The sequence below is a fragment of the Ambystoma mexicanum genome, chromosome 2q, assembly GCF_040938575.1.
Source record: "Ambystoma mexicanum isolate Mex_15411 chromosome 2q, UKY_AmexF1_1, whole genome shotgun sequence".
Classification (NCBI taxonomy): Eukaryota; Metazoa; Chordata; class Amphibia; order Caudata; family Ambystomatidae; genus Ambystoma; species Ambystoma mexicanum.
This window is the reverse complement of record NC_090924.1, coordinates 1,373,125,636-1,373,151,024: the sequence shown is the minus strand read 5'-3', so window position 1 is coordinate 1,373,151,024 and position 25,389 is coordinate 1,373,125,636. Positions and strand designations below refer to the sequence as shown.

Below are 25,389 nucleotides of genomic sequence, written 5' to 3'. Positions count from 1 at the left end.
AACGTGTTGAGCATTCCACACCAAGACACGTACCGAGACAATATGTAGATTTAAACATGCATGCTCTTTCTGCAGGTTGCCTGGACACCCCAAGCAGCGATGTAGCAAAAAAGACAAAAGGTAGGGAGGGCAAAAAGAATGAATAACAGTCCCCCGCAGCAGGCTCCCTTGCCCTCACCAATCAAGGTTGATGTGCTCTGCGTGTGGGCTAATGAATACCCTAGGAAGGCAGAGGCACATTTATTGTTGGAAGGTTACTCGGGAGGATTTTGCATTCCCGTGCAGGGGTTTATATCCCTTCCAGTGCCACAAAAATCAATTCTCAGACTCAAGTAACAATGGGGTACTGATGGAGAAAATAGCTAAAGAGAAGAAGTTGGCGAGTATAGGGGGGCCATTGCACATCCTCCGTTCTCTTGTCTGCTCCCCAGTGGGCATCATGCCAAAAAAAGAGAAGGGAAAGTTCAGAATCACAATTTGCAATTTCCAAAAGCGCCACCAGTGAACGACGCAATCAACGAAGTATGCTCAGTGAGTTGGGCATCATTCGACGATGCTCTGGGCCAGTTCCGAGTGCTGGGATAGTGGCACTGCTCACAAAAGCAGAGTCTGCTTTTAGATTACTACCGGTCCACCCTGAGGACTACAGGCTTCTGGGGTTTCAGGCAGGTGGAACATTTTACGTGGATAAATGCATGCCTATGGAGTGTTCCAGATCATGTAGCCATTTTGAAACCTCAGGCTTGTTCTCAGAATGCGTTACAAAGGGGTGCTGGAAGGGAGCTAGAGTGGTACATTACACCACACTCTGGACACTGTGCACCCTACTGCTCTGGACACTGTGCACCCTACTGCTCTGGACACTGTGCGCCCTACTGCTCTGGACACTGTGCGCCCTACTGCTCTGGACACTGTGCGCCCTACTGCTCTGGACACTGTGCGCCCTACTGGTTTTTCAGGATCTGGCAAGATAACTAGGTCTCCCATTAGCAGAGGAAAAAACAGAGTGACATGTCACCACAATCACATTTTTGGGTATTGAAATGGACTCCGTGCAGGGGATATGCTGCCTCCCGGCAGGCAAGGTGGCAGAGTTCCGGGATTCAGTGTACATATGCTTGCAGGCAAGAAAAGTGACCTTGACGCGCTGGCAGCACTTGGTAGGGTTATTGAACTTTGCTTTATGGATCATCCCGATGGGGCACCCATTTTGGCGCACATAGCAGGGGGCAATGGGCATGTTTAAAAGGGGAGTGCACTTTCAGTCAAAGAACATCCCTGGGGCGCTCAATAACGCTGCTGACGCATTATCTTGTTTTAAGATGCAGGAATTCTGGAGATGGTTACCGAAGGCAGAGATAGAGATGACAACATTTTTTGTGATATTTTACAGTTGGCTGTGTGCATGATATTTTTTTGCTTTTGAGGGCGGGAGCTGGCTTCTGGTTGACATCAGAAGCCAGCTCTGGTTGGCATATGAAAGGTTGTTGGGGTTTCCTGTGCCATTTGTTAACCTCTGCAGTCAGGCCCCTGTGGGCCCATTTGAAGAACACCCTATTTGTATGATAATGGCTGACACCAGGATCCATGGAGCCTTTGTTAGTTCATCGGGCTAGCAATGCTAGGGGGACAGTTTGGTTCTCCTCCTTCTGGAGATGCATCATGTACTCCTGCTGTCATGGCCCAAGTAAATATGACAGGGCGGACTGTGCCTGTAGGCTGTGTCCACCCAGAGTACACAGGTCTGTGTGTTTGTCGTGCAGTGAGCATAGGAAAATGTGTGTGGATTAGCCCCGCAAATCTTCCTTAGGTTTGTCTACCATCATTCCATTTAATTCAAAATTTCAAAAAAGGCCCAGGCGAGCGCACACACCGCGCGGATGGTAGAATTCCTTACACATGCCGTAGAACAGGTTATTTGAGCCATGTTTGTTCTTTTTTGAGGGGATCCCACACTTTTGTACATTTCTAAATGTGTATGGATAAGGGTTTCAAACACACAATGAGCCGCTAATGATATGAAGCTTAACAAAAATACTGAATGATGAGCATTAGAACTTGCACCAGAGGGCTCTATTAAGTGGTAGGTGACCCTACTCAAGTTAGTGGTCATGAGACAACGGCAGGGGCTTCAAAGTGTGGCATAGATCACCTTGCACTCAATAGGGCTCATTGGTAAGGGCTCTAAAACTATTAGGTACTCTATGGGGATGGGCAGCCCCACCTGTGGCTTCCCGTGGCACAGGTGGTCAATGTCTCCTTGATCGGTTCGGAGTGTGTGCACATCACAAAGTAAACCTTGGAATTCAGCGAAATTCAACAGAAGATTAATCCATCAAAAATGACATGGTGAATTTTTCAGGGCCCATTAAACTTAGCCAACGGCTCCAATAATGTAGTGTACAAAAGCGAGCTGTCACATCAATCACCCTGAACCCTCATAAAAATGTATTTAATTGAGTCATGGGACTACAGTCATGATATGCATTCACAGTGATAATGGTGTATGTTGGGCTTGTACTTAGCACTTATGAAAAGTGATGTGTGCTGTAACACTGAGGACAACTGGTGGAAATAAATGCCATTTCAGTTTGGTGCATTTTCTATCAAAGTCAAATCCTATGGTTTACCATTGAAACAAAGGCCATCATAGAATAAAATGAATAACTTTTTACTGGATGATGAAAGGAACGTAAAACCAATTGTGTTTTTTAGATTAAAATCTACTCTTCAATTTGATACCAAATTCACATTTCCCACAATTATGAAAATGTATAAGAGTAATGAGAAATTAATAACTTCCTAAATAAATATGCCACTAAGTTCTGTAATACATCTATATGTGTGGTTCAGAATCTATATCCCAATGGTATTGGTTTCTTTGAGTTAGCATATTTCTGTTGGAAATTGTGGGATAAAACGAAATTGCTGTCAACACCATGAGGACTGATAGACCAAAATTTCAGAATCAAAAATTCAGAATTCATAGCCATCCAATGAAGATTAGGTGCATATTCAAGGAGGTGTCAGATTAAGGAGCCAACCAGCGAAAGGAAAATGAAACCTAAAGAATATATGCAGCATTATAAGGATAGGGCTGGGATATTTTAATTGTAAAATAGGCAGCACACAGAGAAAATGGGCTAACGAGACATATGGAGATTGGAAACTAGTATGGATTGAGAACAGATACCAACTGGAGGAGAGCGGGCCTTCAGTAGAGGCTGCAGAAAGGATGGTCCCTATTCTAAGGAGATGTGCAGATCATCTTGGGAGCCTTGTTGAGGGAGGAATTCTAATTGGAGAAGGTACTACTGGCTGATTTAAACAACATGGGAAACTAGATCTAAAGTAAGTGAATTAACCCCTTAATGTAAATCCTAATTTTTTATAGTCCTGTCCATGGCAATTCCCTGGAGTGGGGTGGAGGCGGGGGAGTGGTGGTCTGGGATCAAAATGAAGAGTCTCATTTAAAAGGGAAACAGGAGCAGCATATGATAAAATGCACTGTGTTCCACATTGCAATTAGTGGCAAAGTCAGATTTCCTTTCCATAAAAGCAATTACATTTTGGGTTGACAATTTGTCCAGCACTTCTGTTCAATTTATGTGCAGTTTCATTTTTGAAAATTAAGCCCACATAAAATAAGAATCCATGTGTTCCTGCTGCCATAGGGGATGGATTGGGCTATGAAACAGGCAAAAGCTGACAGAAAATTGGCAATTTGTCACTGGTGGGAGCTGTAGTTATTAAAAGGTTTGTAGGTGAAAGGTAGCTCTCAGGACTCATTTATATTCACAGAAAATAGCGCACATTTTAAAATTCATGTAGCCTCATGGTCTGAAGTGCACAGGGGTACTCGGATGTAAAGTCAAAGGGGAAGTGTGCTTAATCCATCAGTCTGAACACCCTTCCAGGTTGAATGGGTGAGTTGTGAGTGTGTACATATTTTGAATGGAGAACATTAATTCCTGAATTCAAAACCTGCTGTTTTCTGATCCCAGTCATTGTATGTATATTGAAAATTGCATTCATATGTGAGAAAGCACCTACCAGACATTTATGCGAGAAGCTTGGAAGCCAGTAGCAGTTTTTGATTCTGTAAATGGTAGGTGTCGCTGGGGAAAGTTTAGTTTTGATGCATTTCCAAACGTGACTTCATATGTAGTATTTAGATGCTCTTGTGAAGTTAAGGATTTTGACAGACATATACGGACAAGCGGCAGTAGTGTAATTAGAATGTCTAGTATTATTCAGAACGTAATACCTTTATAGAGGTGATTCTAGAAATGAGTGCATGTGTGTGAAAAACATGGAGATTAGTGCAGGCAGGTTAATTTCGTTGTTTAAGACCAGCTGTGTGTGATGGAACAATATTGTGGTGGCTTCCTCTGCATAAACTTGGAGACCACCAGTGTCTGGATTTGATTTTAAATGTTCTTTACATAAATCTGAGTTTTGTGAACACTGCTGGTTTATTATCCAGAATTGTGAGGTGGGACTGTATATGCGGTTGGGATGCCCACCTAATGAACAATCCACAATAAACAAAAAAGATCCTCAAATCATACTGACTATGTATACTGCAGCTTTGCAAAACCATATTTTATTTTTGCATTTAACTACACAGTCATTGGATGCCCGAAAGCAGCAAGAAGGTGATATGTTAGTACCATATAAACACCTACACAAACATCACTCTGCAAAGGGGGTGCATACAAATGACTGGCAGAACACACATCCGAGCCAGAATTCAGGCTTAAAGCAAATGATGTACATAAACATATTTGTAGAGAAAAATGATATGTGGATATCCTCTTACCTTGCAGCCTTCACACGTGATGCAGCGATAGTGGTACCCGGTGGCCTTATCACCACATACGACGCATAGCTCATCCTTATCTAAGTAACTGGGTATGTACCCTGTGGAGGCAAGGAGATGGGCAAAATGAGATAAGAGATGGTAGGAATAACCTCAGCCTCTCTATCATCAGCAGACAATGGATTGCTAGGAAGATAGCATGCATGCGGACTGGACACTACTCCACGGTCCATTCCACAGGTCCCTGGCGGACGCTCCCATGCACAAGACTTGACTAATGTATAATGCTACGGGCCCAATGCTCCAAAAGATTCTGCACATGCTTGGCGGCAGGTTCCCACGGAAGCAATACCTGATCAAGGTCTCCGTCATTCTGAGGGAGACCTTGTGCAGAGGGTAATGCTGTTCGAACCATGTGAACAATAGTTACAGGATAGACCGTACAGTCCCACAGGGCAGCAAAGACATCCTCAAGAACATATTCCAGCGTACGCTAAATGCTGTATGTATAGGCAAATAAAAAAAATACATAAAAAAGAAAAGAACAAAAATCCTGTTTCATATGAAAAAGGGTGGGTGGTCATAATTTCGAAAAAAAAAATGTCGACAGACAAAAATGTCGACAAAAAAATGTCGAAAAAAAAATGTCGACTTTCGTTTTTTTTAATTATATATTTATTCTAGGGGTTCGGGAGTTAAAAAAAAGGGAACAATTAAAAAAGGGGGGATGGGGGAACCCCCCCCATTTAAAAAAAAATGCATTGAAAAAAAAAGTCGACATTTTTTTTTTCGACATTTTTTTTTCGATATTTTGACTTTCGACATTTTTGTTGTCGAAATTATCACTGTAAACCATGAAAAAGGTGTCATATTTTAAAAACAGTTTTTCAGTATGAACCCATAGGGTCCAAGTCAGCCGATCCGGAAATAAGGGTGCTGGTATCAACGTAACAGGACCAGCACCGGCCCCTGCAGGCATGGTTTTCACGGAAGCACCAGCATCGTTCGCAACCGGTGCTTCCGTGTCCCCACGGGGACTTACAGTTTCCACCGCTTGACATCCCGGGCCGCCGAGACTTCTAATGACCCAGTGGTACCGGGATCTCAGGCGGCAGAACAGTGTTACGAGGTCGGCCTTATAATGGGTTACCGTCAACCTTGTAATGAGGCCCATAGTCTTTTTGATTTAAACAAAAAGCTACAAACGACATGGAAAGGGGCTCCCAAATTATTGGTGCCTCAGGCGTCTTACTCTGGTAGTGATAACGCTTAATAACCGAAATTCCTTGCTTAGCTTTTAGATTGTTGCTTTAGCTATGCGAATGGGTCGATTTGTTGCCATACTTAAGGCTAGAATGTTGCTTGTGTGGCCTCTACCACCACTAGGGCCACTGTTCACAAGTATGCTTCAGTGGTAAAGACCCCGCCTGACAGTCACCCTTTGAATAGGCACTAACTGAAAGAGGAGTGAAACTAAGAGTGGAGTCATGCACTGTGGGATGAACGCATTATGCAAACTGTGGGGGAGGGAGGCGTCTGCTCATGGTCTCGTGGACAATAGACGTGTCCCACCACACTGTTCTTCACACGTTATATCGTCAAATCAAGTAATATTTCCACAAGGGTTTTATGGAAAACAACCTGCCTTTTTATTGGATAGTGACTGCTCGCCTGAGAAACCCTTTCACTTTGAGTACTTGGCAGCAGCATACATGCACCATTCCGTTCATGCCATCCACGTCCACTTCTGGATTTGTTTTTGCATTCGGGGATTTGTAGTTTGGGATTTTTTTAACTGCAAGCTGCAGAATTGAATGAATATGGAATATGGGCAGTTGCTCATCCAGTAAAATCCTAGTGAGAGAAAAGCAAGCGCCCTCTGCTGTAATTACTTCTGTAATATAGTAGAAAAGCCGACCAAATGGCCCCCACAGTAATCGCAATCAGCATTATCCTTTGGCCCAGTAAGCTAAAGCAAATTAATCATCGCGTTTAGTGACTTTAAAATGATTTGTACAGGAGCAGTTACGTTTCTGCATGACGGTTTCCACTTGCTGTTTACTTGATTTCACCCAGAGCGTTGATTTAATTGGTGTTTATATCTTTACAAAAGCAAAAGTTGAGGAACCATAACGACCTCTTTGAACAACGCGTTGATTCGCCTAATGCGACGAGAGCATTCGTTTGAAAGCCGGCACTGCAAAAGAAACCTTCTTATGCCCGCACGAGCCAATCTTTGCCAATGCTTGTTGTTAACAGGACTTCAATTCATGGACATGCATATTGCTTATAAACTCAAGGGCTGAATTCGCTTAATTGAGGCATTTGTACTACACCAGGAACTGGTTTATAGCTGGAACCAACCCCTTTGGACGAGTTCTTAGATATAACAATGGCATCCCCTTAAAACCAGAGAGCTAGCTCGGAGATCCCATGGTATGTTGACTAGTGTGGTCATGGACTGTCAATGGGTGGATAAAAAAAAACAACCCCCAAGCTACTTCTCCCTCTTTTTGCACATCCCATTTCCATCTTCACTGCCAGGATGCCATAGCTTCTGTTAGTTAGGATAAATCGCTGCACGGGAAGGGCTGGCAGGGACCAGAGTCCTCTAACCTAAACATCTCCGAACCAGGATGAGGGAGCAAAAAAACGCAAGGATACAGAAGTAAAAGAGGGAGAAAGAGGAGAGGAAAGAAAAAAAGGTAATAAAAAGGAACAAGAAAAACCCATCTATAACAACTCAGGTTTCCTCATACACCTGTCAAAGAAAACCAGACCCCCACCTCTATTCACAGCAATCCAAAAGCACCTCACCACATTGAAACAACAGACTAACAACACAAAGCACAACAGCACATGGGAGTTTGCACAGACCCGTAAACCATGCTTAAGCTCAGCGAACGGTGCAAACCAAACTAAAGCTGCCAACACATCACAATTGCTCTCTTTCCTAATCCCAACTACACCCTAGTAACCCCCCCACCCCACTTTTGTTTCACAATCTCCTTTTCAGATCGCCAGCGCGCCTGGGGACCCCTTTCGTGGTAACGGTGCACGGTACAAATACCTTTAACATTGACAACAAATGTGGCCATGTTGTAAACTCTGCTGCACACATGATCTGCCTAGCTAGCGTAATACCATAATACTGGCTGCGCTTAAAAGAAAATTAAATAAAATGACTAAAATGAATAAAACTACATTATACACTAAAATAAATTATTTGTCTCAACTGTTGGGGCACAGCCCTGAGCAGACTCTGGAAATAGACTCGAGTCTCTTTAGAACACGCTGCTTCAGCCAGGCTCGGAGAAGCCGCCATGGCTCTTCTGCAGAGAACTGCAACCCCAGGTACATGGCAGAAATTAGACGGTTTGCAAAGCAGAAGCTTGCATATGTGGAGCACCTAATATTTATGTGTTGTAATTGGATCTGTGGGGGTGCTGGTGATTTCATTTGGAGTGTGGAGTGTTGATGTGATGTGTGCAAGGTTCCACGGATGGCAGTTGGACCTGCTGAACGGGGATGGGTGGATGTCCCAGTGCTTTCTCTATTAACTACTTGGAAATAAACTTACCTGAAAACTTACCTTCCGGTCCCAGCGTTGTATAAAACAGGCGTGCCACGTTACATAACTGGCAACGAGGATGTTTTATTTGCTGCTGGCAAGGGGCTGCTGGTGAGAAGTACTGCCTTCCTGGGGTGGCATCCATCCAGTTGTCGGATACTGCAGGCCAAGGCGGTGCAGGAGAGCAGAGGTCCACGGGCAGGGTCCTGTCGGGGACCCTGAGGACACGGTTGGATCACGAGGTCTTGTGGTCCAAGAAGGAGGAACGACCTGGGGGCGCCGTTAAGTCTGATGCAGAGCGGATGTGCAGTGGGCTTAGGTGGCTCACTGCCAGGAGTTGCGGGCTGTGTTGTGTGTCCAGTCTGGGTACATCAGGTCGCATTGGCAGTCCAGGCGTCAGCATTGAGAGGTACGGGCAGATTGCCGGGGCGTTGTGTCTGGTGTGTCTGCACTCGCGTCATTGGGAGCCAGTGGAGTAACTTTGCTGAAAAAGTTGGAGGGGACATAACATCAAACACCCCTGTCCCCCCTAAAATTACGCCCATGTTGGGAGCCCTGGAGCTGAGAGCAGGAGGCGGGGCAAGGTACGGAGCGGGCCTGTCTCTGTGAGATGCTGAGCAGCACGTTTCGGTGACTGTGTTCCGGGACTACTCTGTAGCAGTTCATGGATTAAGTTGAGACGACTGGGGCCAGGCGGCATAGTGTCTGCTGAGGCTGCACGGATGAGGTGGTTCGTGTTCATTTGTACGGCCTTGTGATCGGTTCAAACACTGCAAGCCTAGTGATGACATCACTGGGCGGGGAGCCGGTGTACTGGCTGAGTGGTGTGGAACGCGACATTCGCTTGGAACGCGGCATGCGTATGGAGCATGACGGGATGGTTCTGTTAGTTGTGGCGCAGTGCGAGGATCTTTCGTGGCCAGGCCGAGCTGACCTGTCGGAGCAACGTGGAACGGCGCGGCCAGGTGTTGGGCTGCGTAATGCGGCGTTGTGGAGGCTATTGGGATGACTATGGGTTTGGTTGCTCAAGCACCCGTCAAGCAAAAGAAGTGTCTTTCGATGCATCGCGGTAAGGATGGTCAGGTTCCCGAATGGTCCGTGAGGAAGGTCACTTGTTTTATGTGCGCCAAGGGATGGACGTTCCAGCTGGACTTCTGTCACAGGTGTCGTGGCGTGGCAAAGAACTTGAGGGAGTTGGATCCAGACCTGTGGGGTGCATACGTGCGCATGAAGGCACTTTCAAGTACTGTGGACTGGTATGGTAGTTGTCGGTGAGGCCCGTTAGGCTGCTGTTGTCTTTGCGTCGTGGCCTCAGGGATGGTGCATGTCATGCATTGGGCACTGGGTTGATGTTAGCAGTCAAGGCCTGTTTTATGATATACTGAGGTTGTTGTGTTCATGTTTTGGCCTATGGACGTCTAGGACACTGGGGGTGCGGGACTGGCGCATGGACTTTTGTGCCATGTTGTAAGAGTAGTGTTCAACTCCTTTAAGGTTGGTTTTTGGAGTGGTTGGTCATCGTTGGGTTTTATCTGTTGTCTTGTGGTGTTTTGTGTTTATTTGTGGGGGTATTTCCAATAGTATTTCCGGAGTGGCCGGGTGGGCTCTGGGGTGTTTGTAGTGGGGTTTTAGTGGTGTGCAGTTAGGTGCTGCTGCAGGCTGTGGCAGGGAGTTGCTGCTGCAGATTTGTATTCCTGGGTGGTCGGATGGGCCCTGGAGGATATGGGCCGACGGGTGCCTTTTGGGGCAGTGAGGTGCTGTCTAGTTGCATTTGGGGGCGGTTAGGTGCGGTCTAGTTACTTGGAGGTGGCAGTGAGGTGCTGTCTAGTTACTTTGGGGGCAGTGAGGTGCTGTCTATAGTTATGTTTTGCAGCAGTGAGGTGCTGTCTATAGTTGTTTGGGGGCAGTGAGGTGCTGTCTAGTTACCTTGGGGGCAGTGAGGTGCTGTCTAGTTACCTTGGGGGCAGTGAGGTGCTGTCTGTATTGTGTATTGTGGGGTTTCCGGGTGGGCTTTGGAGGCCTTAGGTGTTTGGAGTATCGGGGTTAGCAGTTGGGTGCTGTTTGTGCCAGTTGGTGTTAGTTGTTTGGAGCAGGTTACCTTGGGTCTTTAGGGATAGTTGCTGGCTGGTGTTGGTTTGGATATTTATAGTACTTTTGTTGGGTACATCTGCAGCGCACCGGTTTGTGTTCTCATTTTCTCTCGATCTGCTGCGTTGTGGGTTTTCCCATGTGGTGTTTAGGGTGTTCCATCTTGTTAGGTTGTTGGCCCCAGTACTAGTGCTGCAGTCAGGGGTTTAGCGAGTTTAGGCTGTTCTTCCACTTTCTGTGTTTTTGCTAGTGGCGGGGGAACCATTCTTGTTGTTTCTATTTGGTGCTGGATGGCAGGATAGTAATGGCTGCGGGTAGTGTGTGCACGAAGGGTGTTGTCCTCTTTAAGGGAGGGAGGTGTGTCGTAATTGGATCTGTGGGTTGGCTGGTGATGTCATTTGGAGTGTGGAGTGTTGAATGATGTGATGTGTGTAAGGTTCCACGGTTGGCAGTTGGACTTGCTGAACTGGGCTGGGTGGATGTCCCAGTGCTTTCTCTACTAAGTAACTACTTGGAAGTAAACTTACCTGTAAACTTACCTTCCGGCCCCAGCGTTGCGTAAGACAGGTGACCCACGTTACATCATTATGCTCTTTCCATCAAGGCCCACCTTAGAAGCTGCAGAACCCCGCAGCAAAACAAAAATGTGCCCCCCCCCCCTGCCAAAATGTACTGTTTTACCAAGTGTAACATAAGGTCCACGCTGTGATCCAGTGCTCCGCCCCCTCATAATTAGGGGAGACTTTGTAGGGCGTTTGAGCATCAGAGGCATGCCTCTTCCACAGCTATCCCCACTGACCGATTGAGATGTGGAGATGCTTATGTGGACGCCGGGGACCTGTAGAAGGGGGAGAAAAGCTGTGGCAGAAGGGAGATAAAAGGGGGGGAAGGATGAACACACAGGAAAGGGGAAGGAGAGACACAGGAGGGAGGATGGAGGGAGACTGAACAGGTTAAGGAGGGAGACTGAACAGGGGAAGGAGGGAGACACAGGAGAGGAAGGAGGGAGACACAGGAGAGGAAGGAGGGAGACACAGGAGAGGAAGGAGGGAGACACAGGAGAGGAAGGAGGGAGACACAGGAGAGGAAGGAGGGAGACACAGGAGAGGAAGGAGGGAGACATGAGAGGAAGGAAGGAGGAAGGAGGAAGGGAGACATGAGAGGAAGGAGGGAGACATGAGAGGAAGGAGGGAGACACATGAGAGGAAGGAGGGAGGAAGGAGGGAGACAGGAGAGTGGAAGGAGGGAGACACAGGAGAGTGGAAGGAGGGTGACACAGGAGAGTGGAAGGAGGGAGAGACAGGAGAGTGGAAGGAGGGAGAGACAGGAGAGTGGAAGGAGGGAGAGACAGGAGAGTGGAAGGAGGGACACAGGAGTGGAAGGAGGGAGACAGGAGAGTGGGAGGAGGGAGATAGGAGAGGGGAAGGAGGGAGACAGGAGAGGGGAAGGAGGGAGACAGGAGAGTGGGAGGAGGGAGACAGGAGAGGGGAAGGAGGGAGACAGGAGAGTGGGAGGAGGGAGACAGGAGAGGGGAAGCAGGGAGACAGGAGAGAGGAAGGAGGGAGACACAGGAGAGGAAGGAGGGAGACACAGGAGAGGAAGGAGGGAGACACAGGAGAGGAAGGAGGGAGACACAGGAGAGGAAGGAGGGAGACACAGGAGAGGAAGGAGGGAGACAGGAGGGGGAAGAAGGGAGGGACACAGGACAGGGTAAGGAGAGAGACAAAGGAGAAGGGAAGGGGGGAGTAGCATGAGGGGAAGCAGGGAGATACAGGAGAGGGGAAGCAGAGAGACACAGGAGAGGGGGAAGCAGAGAGACACAGGAGAGGGGGAAGCAGAGAGACACAGGAGAGGGGAAGCAGAGAGACACAGGAGAGGGGAAGCAGAGAGACACAGGAGAGGGGAAGCAGAGAGACACAGGAGAGGGGAAGCAGAGAGACACAGGAGAGGGGAAGCAGAGAGACACAGGAGAGGGGAAGCAGAGAGACACAGGAGAGGGGAAGCAGAGAGACACAGGAGAGGGGAAGCAGAGAGACACAGGAGAGGGGAAGGAGTTTGATACAGGAGAGGAAGGAGGGAGACACATGAGGGGGAAGGAGGGAGACACAGGAGGGGGGAAGGAGGGAGACACAGAAAGGGGGAAGGAGGGAGACACAGGAGGGGGGAAGGAGGGAGACACAGGAGGTGGGAAGGAGGGAGACACAGGAGGGAGACAGGAGGGGGGAAGGAGGGAGACAGGAGGGGGGAAGGAGGGAGACAGGAGGGGGGAAGGAGGGAGACAGGAGGGGGGAAGGAGGGAGACACAGGAGAGGGGAAGGAGGGAGACAGGAGAGGGGAAGGAGGGAGACAGGAGAGGGGAAGAGGGAGACACGGGAGAGGGGAAGAGGGAGACACGGGAGAGGGGAAGAGGGAGACACGGGAGAGGGGAAGAGGGAGACACGGGAGAGGGGAAGAGGGAGACACGGGAGAGGGGAAGAGGGAGACACGGGAGAGGGGAAGAGGGAGACACGGGAGAGGGGAAGAGGGAGACACGGGAGAGGGGAAGAGGGAGACACGGGAGAGGGGAAGAGGGAGACACGGGAGAGGGGAAGAGGGAGACACGGGAGAGGGGAAGAGGGAGACACGGGAGAGGGGAAGAGGGAGACACGGGAGAGGGGAAGAGGGAGACACGGGAGAGGGAAGGAGGGAGACACGGGAGAGGGAAGGAGGGAGACACGGGAGACGGGAAGGAGGGAGAGACGGGAGACAGGAAGGAGGGAGAGACGGGAGACGGGAAGGAGGGAGAGACGGGAGACGGGAAGGAGGGAGAGACGGGAGACGGGAAGGAGGGAGAGACGGGAGACGGGAAGGAGGGAGAGGCGGGAGAGGCGAAGGAGGGAGAGGCAGGAGAGGGGAAGGAGGGAGAGGCAGGAGAGGGGAAGGAGGGAGACGCAGGAGAGGGGAAGGAGGGAGACGCAGGAGAGGGGAAGGAGGGAGACGCAGGAGAGGGGAAGGAGGGAGACGCAGGAGAGGGGAAGGAGGGAGACACGAGAGGGGAAGGAGGGAGACAGGAGGGGGAATGAGGGAGAGGCACCGGACAGGATAAGGAGGGAGACACAAAAGGGGTTGCAAGTCTCACATATTTGAAAGTGAAGCAGTCACTGTGAACCTATCATTCATAGCGAAGGGGCCCCGTGCAAATAAGTCCAGTAAGCGAATGATCAACCAAATAAAGGTTATTTAAAAGGATGGTCAGTAAACTTGACACACAAGGCCATCGCGTTTTGGATTTAGCGGTTTAGTGGCAGGGCCACCAATTTACCAATTGGTGTTACGTGCTTTAAAGTGGCACGATTCACTGAACTAAGTGCATCCTATGCTGTGCGCACGGACAGTCTAAGGAAGGGGTAAGATGGGGGAGACGAGCGTAGAACCAGACTCAATGGAGGGACAGGATGCGGAGGAGCGACGATTTACTGAGGGGCAGAGGGACAAGGAGATGAAGGGTGTGGAAAGTCTGAAGAGAGAAAAGCCAGAGCCTGGGGTGAATAGGGCGACTAGGAAACGCCACCGGCAGGGCTGGCGCTAGGCATGGACAGTGTGTGTGGCATTGCAGGGCTCGTGACCTTTAGGGCCTCACAAGCAGCAGCTGCCATCTGCAAAGGTACTGAAGAGAAGTCCTCCCTCCACGTCCCACTGGAGCTCCGCAAATGCGGAACACACTCCCTTACGGGCAGAACATTTAAATGGGAAGCTATTTGGCATGGTTCAGGTCCACACAGAATTCCTGACGGTCGCACAGGGGCAGGGCTGGTCAAGAACAAATGCCATCTTTCTTTGAAAACATTGGGTCGCATTTAATCCCAACAGTTAATGGAGCAACCATTCAGATCACACGTGGCGTTCGTCATCAGAGTTCATTGAATATCACAAACTGAACTCTAGCATTATTTGGGAAGAGGGTGGCGTGGCCCATTCCTCTGCCCACGCGCCCAGAAGTAATACCAGGGGACCAGAAAATAAAAACCTGTACCATCTACACCGGCTCCTTTGACCCTGACCCCTACCGGCTTGGATGTATCCGGTGAGCACCGGTGGGACAACTTCACTGGATAACCCCAAACGCCAGGACCACCTCTAGGACAGGGTGACGAGATTTAAAAAGTAAAAAACCAGAACAGGGCAGTTAAAATAAAAGTAGGACTAACTGTTGAAAAGTGGCCGTCAAGGCACTACACTTCAGTAGGCGGTTGGTAGAGAAGGGGCTTTAAGTGTTACTGTTCAAATAAACACTTATTGTAATTAATGTATCACTAATTTAGCTCAAACGAACACTATCTTAAATTGTAAAATGCAACATCTCTTCTGTGCGAGCTGTGCCTGCCAGCTGTGAAGGGCTAATACCAAACACCACGACCACTGCTGGTTCCAATGGAAATATAATCTTGACAAAGGGGGACAGAGTTCCAATTTTCGGGACAATCCCAGCAAAAACCAGGACGTCTGGTCACCCTACCCTAGGAACAATTTCCAACACCTAACCAATCCTTTTGGTGCCCCCCCCTACCTGCCGCGGACACTCCCCCAAGCCAGGCAATCTAGGCAAAAGTTGCCAACCCATCCGCCAAGCCCCCCTCCAGCCACCATACCTGCCTGCATTCCATGATGAAAAACCCTGAGATGCACGTCACGTAGTGCCACGCCCACACGTGTGCAGGGCCACGCCCACACCATGATGTGTGTTGCTAGCATGCAGGGATATGCGCCGCAGTAATGCGGCGGCCTTGCTGCACACTCTCAGCCTCATTCGGCCATCTTCCGCTTCTTTGCTGCCAGGCAGCTCACTTGGATTTTCTGGAAATCTACACTCTAGAGATAAAGAGATAGGAGAGCGCTTTTACTAAGGGTCAGCATATTCCGGATGTAAATGATCATTTCCAGAGCACTGTGCATAATGCCGAGCAGGCACACGTTATACAGAAACCGTGCTAATAACATCGGCAACTCGGGCCCCCTTGCATCTCCAGATGCCCACACCCCAATAATCTAGCAAACGAGTAAATCCAACAGTAGACGATTAAGCCAGGCTCCCAGCCCCGCTCTCACCAATCACTTCCTACTGGTACCCCCGATAAATGCTTTCTTTCCATTGCTGCGCAATATTGTGCTTCCACTTAGAAGGCCGCTAGATGGCAGGAGAGGTGAGGGAAAGTCATCATGCCTTGTGCTTCAGGCGGTACACCCGTTTCGGCGCCGCCGGTTCGGCGCGGGCCGATTCGCCACAGCCAGTTCGGCGCTGGGATGTTTTGGCGTGCTAGCGCCGAACCGGCCGCGCCAAATCGTCCTGCTCAGCCCTCTGGGTCCGCCGCTCACTGCCTTCCCGGTTTCCTCACTTCCCGCTCCGCTTCTGCGCTTGGCGGGGTCAGCCTACCCCCACAGAACACTCTAGAAAGACCCACATAGGAGCCTGGCATGGGCCCCCACAGAAATAGTGCACATGGGAACCCCCGGCTTCAGTACCACCTGATGGCCAGAGACCTCAGGGAACAGAAGGACCCCAAAGGATCTGTTTATGGGGGTCCCAGCCAGTGGCGTAACACAAGATCTGGGGGCCCCCCTGCGAGCCATGCTGAGGGGGCCCACCCAACTCAGCAACAAATCACGGGTCGCGCCACACTCTGGGCTGGCTTAGATTACCACGCTAGCGCAATACGCACAAACGTGCTGCTGAAGGGTTATGCCGCACACTGCACTAGGAGAAAGATATAAATATGTGTTTTAATGCAATATACAGCACACTTTCTGAGAAAAATATGCTAAAAAGTCAGTGGGCCTCATTACGAGTCAGGCAGAATGGGCTCCGCTAATGGTGGCGGGCCCGTTAACACCATTCCGCCTGTTCCCCATTCTGGGAACCCGGACCTGTTTTTGGCAGCAGCCATGTCGCCAATAGCGGCATGGCTACCGCCAAAGCCGTAATGAGGCCCAGTGTTTGCTATTGTTTTGTAGGGTAACACCAATCCAATACATGCAAGTCACCAACAGTGCACAGGAACATTAATGCTTTGCTATTAAAAATGCCATGCCACAATGAAAACATGTCCAACTGACTGCACAATGTAGACCAGTGTAGACACGTAATAACATTACAGTAAATCATGCCAGGCCACATTAAACATACCTAGACTGATTGCACCAAAATGCCAATCGAAGCAATAAGACTTATCAAGAAGAGAGCACACATTCAAGCCTGCCTCTCTGTGGCCACTAACACCACAGCCAAAGTTTTTAAAATCTGAAAAGAACTGGCCAATCCGGTTGCAGTCTCTACCTCTCCTGTTCTCTCAACAGGCCCTCTGTACGGCTGTGGCCTCGCGCTTCTCTGCTAAAACTCAGGACATCCTCTCCACTATCTCCTCTTCCTCTCATTCTCTCGGCCCCCCCCTTTGGCCATCTCTCCCTCTCCTCCTCGTCCTCCCTTCTCCTCTTTCTCTCTAACACCTGAAAAGGTTTCTAGAGAAGTCCTATCTATGGAAGTGTTGTTGAAACAGGTGCTCGCCAGCTCCTCCAGAATCACCAAGGACCATATTGACACCCTTGCTCCAGCCTTGGCCGATTTCTGTAATCATTATTTTGCCACTGGAACTTTTCCCTCTCCCAAACTCTTGGAAAAGCTGGCCATCTCCCAGCTTACTCTGCACACTGAATCTGTTGGTTTCCTCCATGACCATCAGTCTCGTTTAAGAGCTGCCAGAGGCCTGGAAACTACTCTCCTAAACACCTGTGATGATTTGATCTCTAACCTTGATTCCAGCATTCCTTCTGTCCTCATCCTCCTTGAACATTCCTCTGCTTTCGACACGGTCAACCACGCCATCCTCATCAATCAACTCAGTGAGAATGTGGGCATCATGGATCAGGCTCTGGAGTGGCTAACCTCCTTCCTCTTGAGCCGCCCCTCCCAGGTCCAACTTTGTCCCTTTCTCTCCGCCACCTCTCTCTACCTGTGGCGTTCCCCAAGGCTCTATCCTATCACCCTGGTTTTTCTACCTCTACTTGGCCCCTCTGGCCCACCTGATCTGTACCTTCTCCTCTAACTTTCAGTGTTATGCAGATGACACTCAGCTTTCTTTCAGGCTCCCCTCAGCCTCCTCTCCTCTCTCGCTCATTCCTGGTGACATCTTCAACTCCACTCTCTCCTCACATCTCAGACTTTGCCAAGAAGTCCCACTACCAGCTGCACCTCTTCAAAGGGACTCTTCCCTTTCTCACTTTCCCCCAGAATCTCACTGTCTCCAGAGCCCTGGTTCTCTCTAAGCTGGACTACTGCAACAGCTACTTTCTCAATCTACCTTCCTCTACTCTCTGCCCTCTGCAACTAATCCAGAACAGGGCTGCAATACTTATCCTTGGCCTCAAGCCCAGGGACTGTATCCCTCCAGCCATGAAAACTCTACACTGGCTCCCGGAGGCTGCAAGGATCAAGTTCAAGACCCTTTGCATTGTCCACAAGGCTTTCTGGTGCTGGGATCTGCACTACATCAAACGCTCTCTTCCAAAATACCTTCCTTCTCGAGCCCTAAGAGTTAGATGCTTCTCCAGGCAGAGAGTGGGGGGTAGATCTCTCTCCTCTACAGAATGCCTCCCTGCCCCTCCCAAACTTGAGCCGGACCACCTGAAGTTCTGGAAGCAGCTCAAAAGGTTCCTCTTCTCCTCTGCTTTCTGTCTCTCCCTCCTCTGCTGACCTACCTGTCTGCTGTACCAACTGGTTGCTTGGCTACCCTCAGTCTCACTGAGTCCAGGCTCTTTCTTGATCAGTCACCCTTGCACTGCCTACGGGCCTACCACACAGTTAAGGGCTGTAACTGTAACCCTACAATTACTTGTACTTCTTGCACTACCGAGAGCTGAGCTTCCCGGGCTGCACTTACTCAGAGCATTGCTGCCCTGTTTTTCCCTCCCCTTTCCCTTGAACTTCTCTTACTTGCACTTGCACGATCTGAAAAGGCCTAGTAAGATTATTTGTCTTGTCCTCCCTCTGTTTTCCTTCCCTTGTCTTGTCGCGCCTAAAAACACTTGTGTACAGGTGCGTTATATATGACTTATCATATCATATAATTTTATCACAGATGCCCAGAAAAATATAAAATGCTGCAGTAGGAAATGGCTAGACTGGCACAACCCAAATGCCAGTCTAGCCAGGTATTACACTTAGGACTGCTTTATCAGAAATGCCCAGTTAAAAAAAGTCATACCAAACTGAGGAATGACTAGACTGGCTGCACCAAAATGCCTCTCTAGCCACTAATACCACATATCATTCCTGCTTAGCATGGACATGGATGGCCGTTATGATTTATTGGACAATCCTGCCCCCCCACACATCCCCTCTCCATCCCATCCCTATCCAACCTCCAAAATCAGCTAATTGGCCCAGGATTACCCCATGTCACTCTTCCTTGTCCCAGTGCTTATGTATGAGGCTCCATGCCTCATATGTAAGTACTGGGATGAGGAAGAGTGGGACTAGGAGCAATGAAGATTACAGGTAGCTAAGTCAGGCATTACCTTCACATACCTCTACCTCATCCCAGTATTTGTGTATGCGGCATAGTGCCTCATATACAAGTACTGCCTCATACACAAGTACTGGGATGAGGAAGAATAGGGCTAGCAGCAATGAAGATTACCAATAAGTAATCAAGGCATTAAACACAAGTAGTGGTGCAATACCATTGAGCTGACTGGGCTTCAGCACTCCTCCCCCCGCGAAAATGTGGGCTATGTTGACTTGACCTGGCTGACCTTCAGAGCAGTTGCCAAGGACACAGATGTTAAACGGCACCTGGGTTTCGCTGTTAATGAGGTCCCGGCCCAGCAATGACTAATGTACAGCATTTCATTGTTAGTACCTGCATTCAAATGCCAAATTTTTTGGGCAATTGAAATTGTGATGTGGGTTTAGTACTTGCATGCCAGGGAAGTGATTGGAAGGGTTGAGAGGGAACAGAGACCAGTCATTCTCACAGCAGTCCACAAAGTGGCTGCTTTCAGACTTAAAGGAGGGAGTTAACTGCTTGTAACATTGAAGCTGCACTAGAATAGTCTTGTAAAAATGCATAAAGAAGTTCGATGCCACCACACAAATAATTTTGTTACTCTCCCAACACACATGAAGTTAGCGCCTCACCCAAAATTTGAATGGTTAGCCACCCTGAAATGTAGCTTTTGTTGCGCCCCTGAACACAAGCACACACACCATTCACCATATAGACACATGCACACCCAGTCATCCATCCATACATTTAAGTGCGCACCCTTTCACCATACAGACAAAACCAGGTAGCCACACATACATTTAAGTGTGCATCCTTTCACCGTACATGCACACCCAGCCACCCATACATTTAAGTGTGCACCCTTTCACCATACAGGCACACCCGGGCAGCCACCCATACATTTAAGTGTGCACTCTTTCACCATACACTCACACGCACACGTCATGGGGTTGAGGGGAACAAAAATGTGGGCTCCTGGTTGGGGACCTATTCTACCCAGGCGGGTTGTGTAGGGAACAATAATTACAGTTGAATAGGTTCAAAGAAAAACTTATGTTCAGATTATACTCCTTAACCTTATCACCTTCTGCATGTATATAAAAGAGGAAATAGTCTCTCATACTCTTTTTTTGGAATGAATCTTGTTTTTTTTATATATTCAAAATAGTGTAAATAAACATAAAACACATTTCAAGAGATATGACATCATACGGTGTTTAAACCGAAGAATACAGACTAAAAATTACATATTTACAACACACGGAACCAAAGCATTTCTTGGCACACCTGCCAATTTGTGTGTGTAAGACAGGCTCGAAATCAATCGCGATATGTCAAAAGAAAACACATATTGTAGTGTACATCTCAACAAGTCAACATTTTTAACATCACATGGGGATACTGAAGACAAAAAGTTCTGTTTAAAGCAGGCAGAGTTACTGCCCTGAAATTAGGAGTAGTGCGTCTACACCAGGGTGTTTCAGCTGTTTTTAGGTAGGCTTGATGTGCCTCATCTTGTGTACGGCCTTCATCAGGACGAAATGCTGTATAAAATGATGTCTGTGCTATGGCTTAAACTAGGTCCACAAGCACTGTAATGGAGATCCAGAGGCCTCGAGGGCTGATCTCTATGTGATCCTCTCCGTAGAGGGAAGTTTAATTTTGTCAGCCAGTTTCAAAGATGGTGGCTAATGCTGACCCTCGTCCACCATCCGCTCAGGGAAACCTGCACGGCTGCAGAGCTTGCACGCCGTCTGCTGTCTGCCAGCGTTACTAACGCTGTGCAGCCAGGCCCCCTCACCGCAGTGACTCAGCATCCCAGCGTGAATCGGCTGATTCAGACAGCAGACGGCGTGCAAGCTCTGCAGCCGTGCAGGTTTCCCTGAGCGGATGGCGGACGAGGGTCAGCAATAGCCACCATCTTTGAAACTGGCTGACAATATTAGAAAACTTACCTCTACTGAGAGGATCACATAGAGATCAGCCCTCGAGGCCTCTGGATCTCCATTACAGTGCTTGTGGACCTAGTTTAAGCCATAGCACAGACATCATTTTATGTATGAGAGAGCGTTTCCTCTTTTATATACATGCAGAAGGTGATAAGGTTTAGGAGTATAATCTGAGCATAAATTGGGGTTGAGGGGAGACATAATACTTCAAAAATAAATTGTTTCTTTTTGAAGTCACTCTGACTTCATAAAGAAATTATTTCCGTTAAGGACGGAACCATAACGGAAATAATTTATTTATGAAGGCAGAGTGACTTCAAAAATAAACTATTTTTGAAGTCATAGGGCTCCCCCGACCCAATGACATGGAGGCCTCCAGCCTAGGTTCTTCATGTCATGGGGTGGGTGTAGCCCCGGACTTCAAAAAGTTTCTTTTTGTATTTACTCCGCCTTCATAAAGAAATTATTTCTGTTACAGAAATTATTTCTTTATAAATGCAGAGTGAATTCAAAAAGAAATATTAAAAAATAAAAATTGAAATTTTTTTTTTTTACTTCAAGTGGGGCCCCCCTCCCATGACATGGTCGCGGGGCCCACCGCACTGCGGGGCCCCTGTTACACAAGTGGTCCAAGCGGTTCAGGCCTTGCCCAAGGCAACGTCCCTGCAGCAGGGCGCAGCTCACACAGAGAGTCAAAGGGGGTACCCAGGACTGGGCTTCAAGACACACAGAGTGCAGAAACAGTTTCAAAATACCTGGGCAATTTAACGCTGCTGGGATTCAATTATGCAGCGAACACGTAACCCACTGAGCTATCTTCCTGCCTACACTCTGATATGACACAGGCTATTTCATTTCCAAGTCTTAAAAAGTGGGCAAAAGGTACGGGTTCCTGTTATTATGAACAGCAACAAAAAAGACACACGAGGATCCCTGGCGGGGGCCAGAGGTCTTGAAAGCAGTGCTATTTGCCACATAGTATCGATTTTACCGCCCTCCCAATTCCGGCATTGCAGGGAAAGCATTATTTTGGTGTACAACAATAGTAAAAACGTTACCACTGCACTAGTGAAAAAATCTGAATTGTGTGATTTTTCAGGAATACCGCTAGCGATAGAGATATTTAGCAACAATTTTATGGGGACTCCAGTCACATTACCAGCTTGGGAGTATTAGTGGTAGCCACCAAACAGAAATACCGCTACCCCTGGTGGTAACCAGATGTCTGTCGAATTACAAGTAAAGTTATTCCCTATAATGGGAATTCATTGGGGCATGGCGGTATTACCTCATGAAGCAATACTGCAAGAACCATTCATGTCCATGTTTGTGGTGCTTATACCGCCCTCCACATGCAGACAATTGTCTTATTGGTTTACAAACTCAATCAGTGTATCGGTAAAATAGGCGGTATTTGGGAATACCGCTCGTTTTACCCCCCCAATGACGCCCACAGTGTGGCTTTGGATACGTTTCAATTTCCGATAGTTTCACATTCGTGATGTTTTAGTCACATTTGGCCAATGTTTCGTGGTGACTCGCCCTTCCTCAGGGCCTCGTGATCTAGACTCGTCTCTCTACCTTCTTCCCGGCAGCCTTTGCGTCTGCTGGAAGACTTGGTATCGGTTGCCCTAAAGTGTAGGGAGCGAGGGGCACCAAGCTACCTACCTACCCACCCCTGGTAACCTCGGGCACATTCCTGCATAGTAAATCCCCCAGCACCAAAGGTGTTAATCTCAGTATCTGGCTGGACTGATGGGGCTAAGAGCTGGACCAAAAGGCAACAGGTTCCACCAAACCTAAAAGTCCAGAGAAGGGTACTGAAGGTCAGGGTCACCCAGAGGTCACTGCTGCGTGCAAGCCCTCTTGGCGCTTGTGTTCTCCGATGAGGCCCCCAGGGGCCCTTAGCTCCTCCTGTGGGGTCACATGTACCAAACTCCTGTTCACCACATTAGAGACCCCATCTCTGTATTTCTGTTGCTTTTTCGTTGTGTGATGGCCGGGTCTCCTTTCAGTTCTTAATAAACAAGCCAGAGATGCGTCTTAACCCACTTTCTCTAAATGCACTCAGGCTGCCAGGAGCACGCTCTGGGCCTCGAACCCGTGGCTGAGTGTTCGTCTCACGCAACCTTGGAGACACACAGCAACTCTGAGTACTCATGGGTAGAGACCACGTCCTTTCTAGCGCAATGAGGCAAAACCACCCATAGCACCTGAAAGGCACACTCATGAATTTTTAAAGAATGGATGAAAACAATTTGCATGAGTTTTTATTATTTCTGTGCGGCCAGTTCGGCGCGGGCTGCCGCGCCGAACCAGCTCCCGCACCGAACCGGCCGCGCCAAATCGTCCCGCGCCGAACCGGCCGCGCCAAATCGTCCTGCTCCGTGCTTCACGGGATCGAAGGGCATCAGAGCAGTAGTGTGACCAAGGAGGCGTGGGTGGAGACGCTGGGATGGCTGGAAACTCGGACACTCCACGCTCGTCCCCTGCCTTACTTTCATGTGTGCTTACTTGACACACCTAACAAGCATTGGCTGTGTCGAACAACAAAGTGACCTTGCAACACATTATCTTTTGTTCATTTGTTTAGTTTTGAAGTTATATATATACAAAGCTCAGTGGTCAATTTTAGCCTCGCAGTGCATTTCATTCTGTTACTAGCAGGCTTTCAGGCTTTCATTCCAGATGGGGGAAAGAAAGCTATACACACACACACACACCCTTTTTACTCTACATATTTCGATGAAGAGTTTTACATTTATCAGAGGTTTATTACGATTCTGAACACATATTTCTAACAACCAGACCTGGGAAGAAATGGGGGAACTCATCCAAGTGGCAAACTGGTCTCAAATCTTGACTTCACCACTTCACTTACCCGAGTGATCCTGGGAGAATCATTTAGCCCAAAATATAAGTGATTCCGTTTACAGTGCACGCTTCACTCGTGGTATTGCCACACTTTCTCTAACAATTATAATGAAAATAAAAATGATAAGCAACATTTCTACAGGCACATCAGAGTCTGCTGCTTTCCCATGGCAACTGCTAATGTACCTTTTAATAAACTATTCAACTCGGTGCTTTAAATGGAAAAAAGAAGGGCAGGTACTCAGCAAACAACAAATTCAGACATTGCAACGCAGCGCTTTCAGCACCTTGGGCACAGGACTCTTTTAGGCACACCCTGTTTGCAGGCAATGCCCAGTGAGATTAAACTATGTGCCAAGGAGCACACACCTTGGTAAAGCAGTGTATCTGAGATCCTGGCACATAAACTTCCAGTTTGTTGTTATGCATTGTGTTAAGAAGGTTTGAATATCTATATTTAAGAGGACTCTTTACCTATCAAACTTGCAGATACCATTGCTCGCTTTCATTGCCTAATAAGAAATTCCACAGGTAATTGGAGCTGTGAGCGAGTTTTCAGTCGAAAACGTTCCATCACAACTCCAATTACTTAAACCTTTACATATTATTTACATATTAGAATAGTCACTGCTAATAACAAAGAGACATCTTAAAAATCTAAATTTCCCAGGCTTTCCAAATGAATCCCTGTCAATTAATATGATTAAGCTTCAGCTGCAGTGCTGAAATGACAGTGCATGTGTGTCCTCGTATGGGTGCAATGGGAGGTGCAGTACCCGGTGGACCACCGACCTGGTCTCCTTAAGGACGCAGAACACCACTACACACCACCTGCTATCGTCCAACACTGGTTTTATGTCATTACAAAACACTAAATTACTTCGATGTAATTTACTTTATTGAAATTACTCTGAAAAAAGGCTTCTAAATACTTTTTGGATGCCCCCCCCCCTTATGCCCCCTTCTGCTCCTTACTCCCCTTTTACCTCTTACCCTACAAATACATATAAAATTCTTAGTATTTTTGAAGCATTTTCCATTAAGTAAATTACATTGAAGTAATTTTCTTTGGGGAAACAACGGGATACCTTACCACAGTGATCCACCCTGCTCATCCTGTCCGTGTCTGCCAGTGCTCCTTGTGCTGTTGCAACCTACTCTGGTAACCTTGAAAGGTTGGGGGCGCAAATTTAGAATGTGAGCGAGCCTGACCCACATCAAGTGCAGGTGCGCAGCTGTGTTTTTCCCCAGTGACCATTTTGGAAAATTGGCTTCCAAAATGTAAACTTTACAGCCCAAACAGGACCCAAAAGGCATTAGGTTTCGGGCACTAACGATGGTACATTATTCTTACGTGTACACGTATGATGGTGTATTTTACAGCAGCTTGTATTGAGAGCAGCTGCCACTATGTTGTATGCATAAAGAAATTCATTATATAGATATCCAGTAATGCTGGAAAATTATAATTTCCTTATGCTGTTACTGGCATTCATAGATCTTCACGCTCTTACAAAAGTGGTACTTTAGGCATTATCTGAAAGGGGA

At 48.0% G+C, this 25,389-nt stretch overlaps 1 protein-coding gene across 5 annotated transcripts in view; it reads right to left on the bottom strand.

Annotated features, from left to right (window-relative positions):
* Positions 1-25,389, bottom strand: part of LOC138570179 (thyroid hormone receptor beta) — a 1,132,895-nt gene that overhangs the window by 65,142 nt on the left and 1,042,364 nt on the right. For all 5 annotated transcript variants that reach the window (XM_069648855.1, XM_069648857.1, XM_069648856.1 and 2 more), the window contains one exon: positions 4,823-4,923. In XM_069648855.1, coding sequence (XP_069504956.1) covers positions 4,823-4,923 — 101 coding nt within the window. The remainder of the gene's footprint in view (positions 1-4,822; positions 4,924-25,389) is intronic.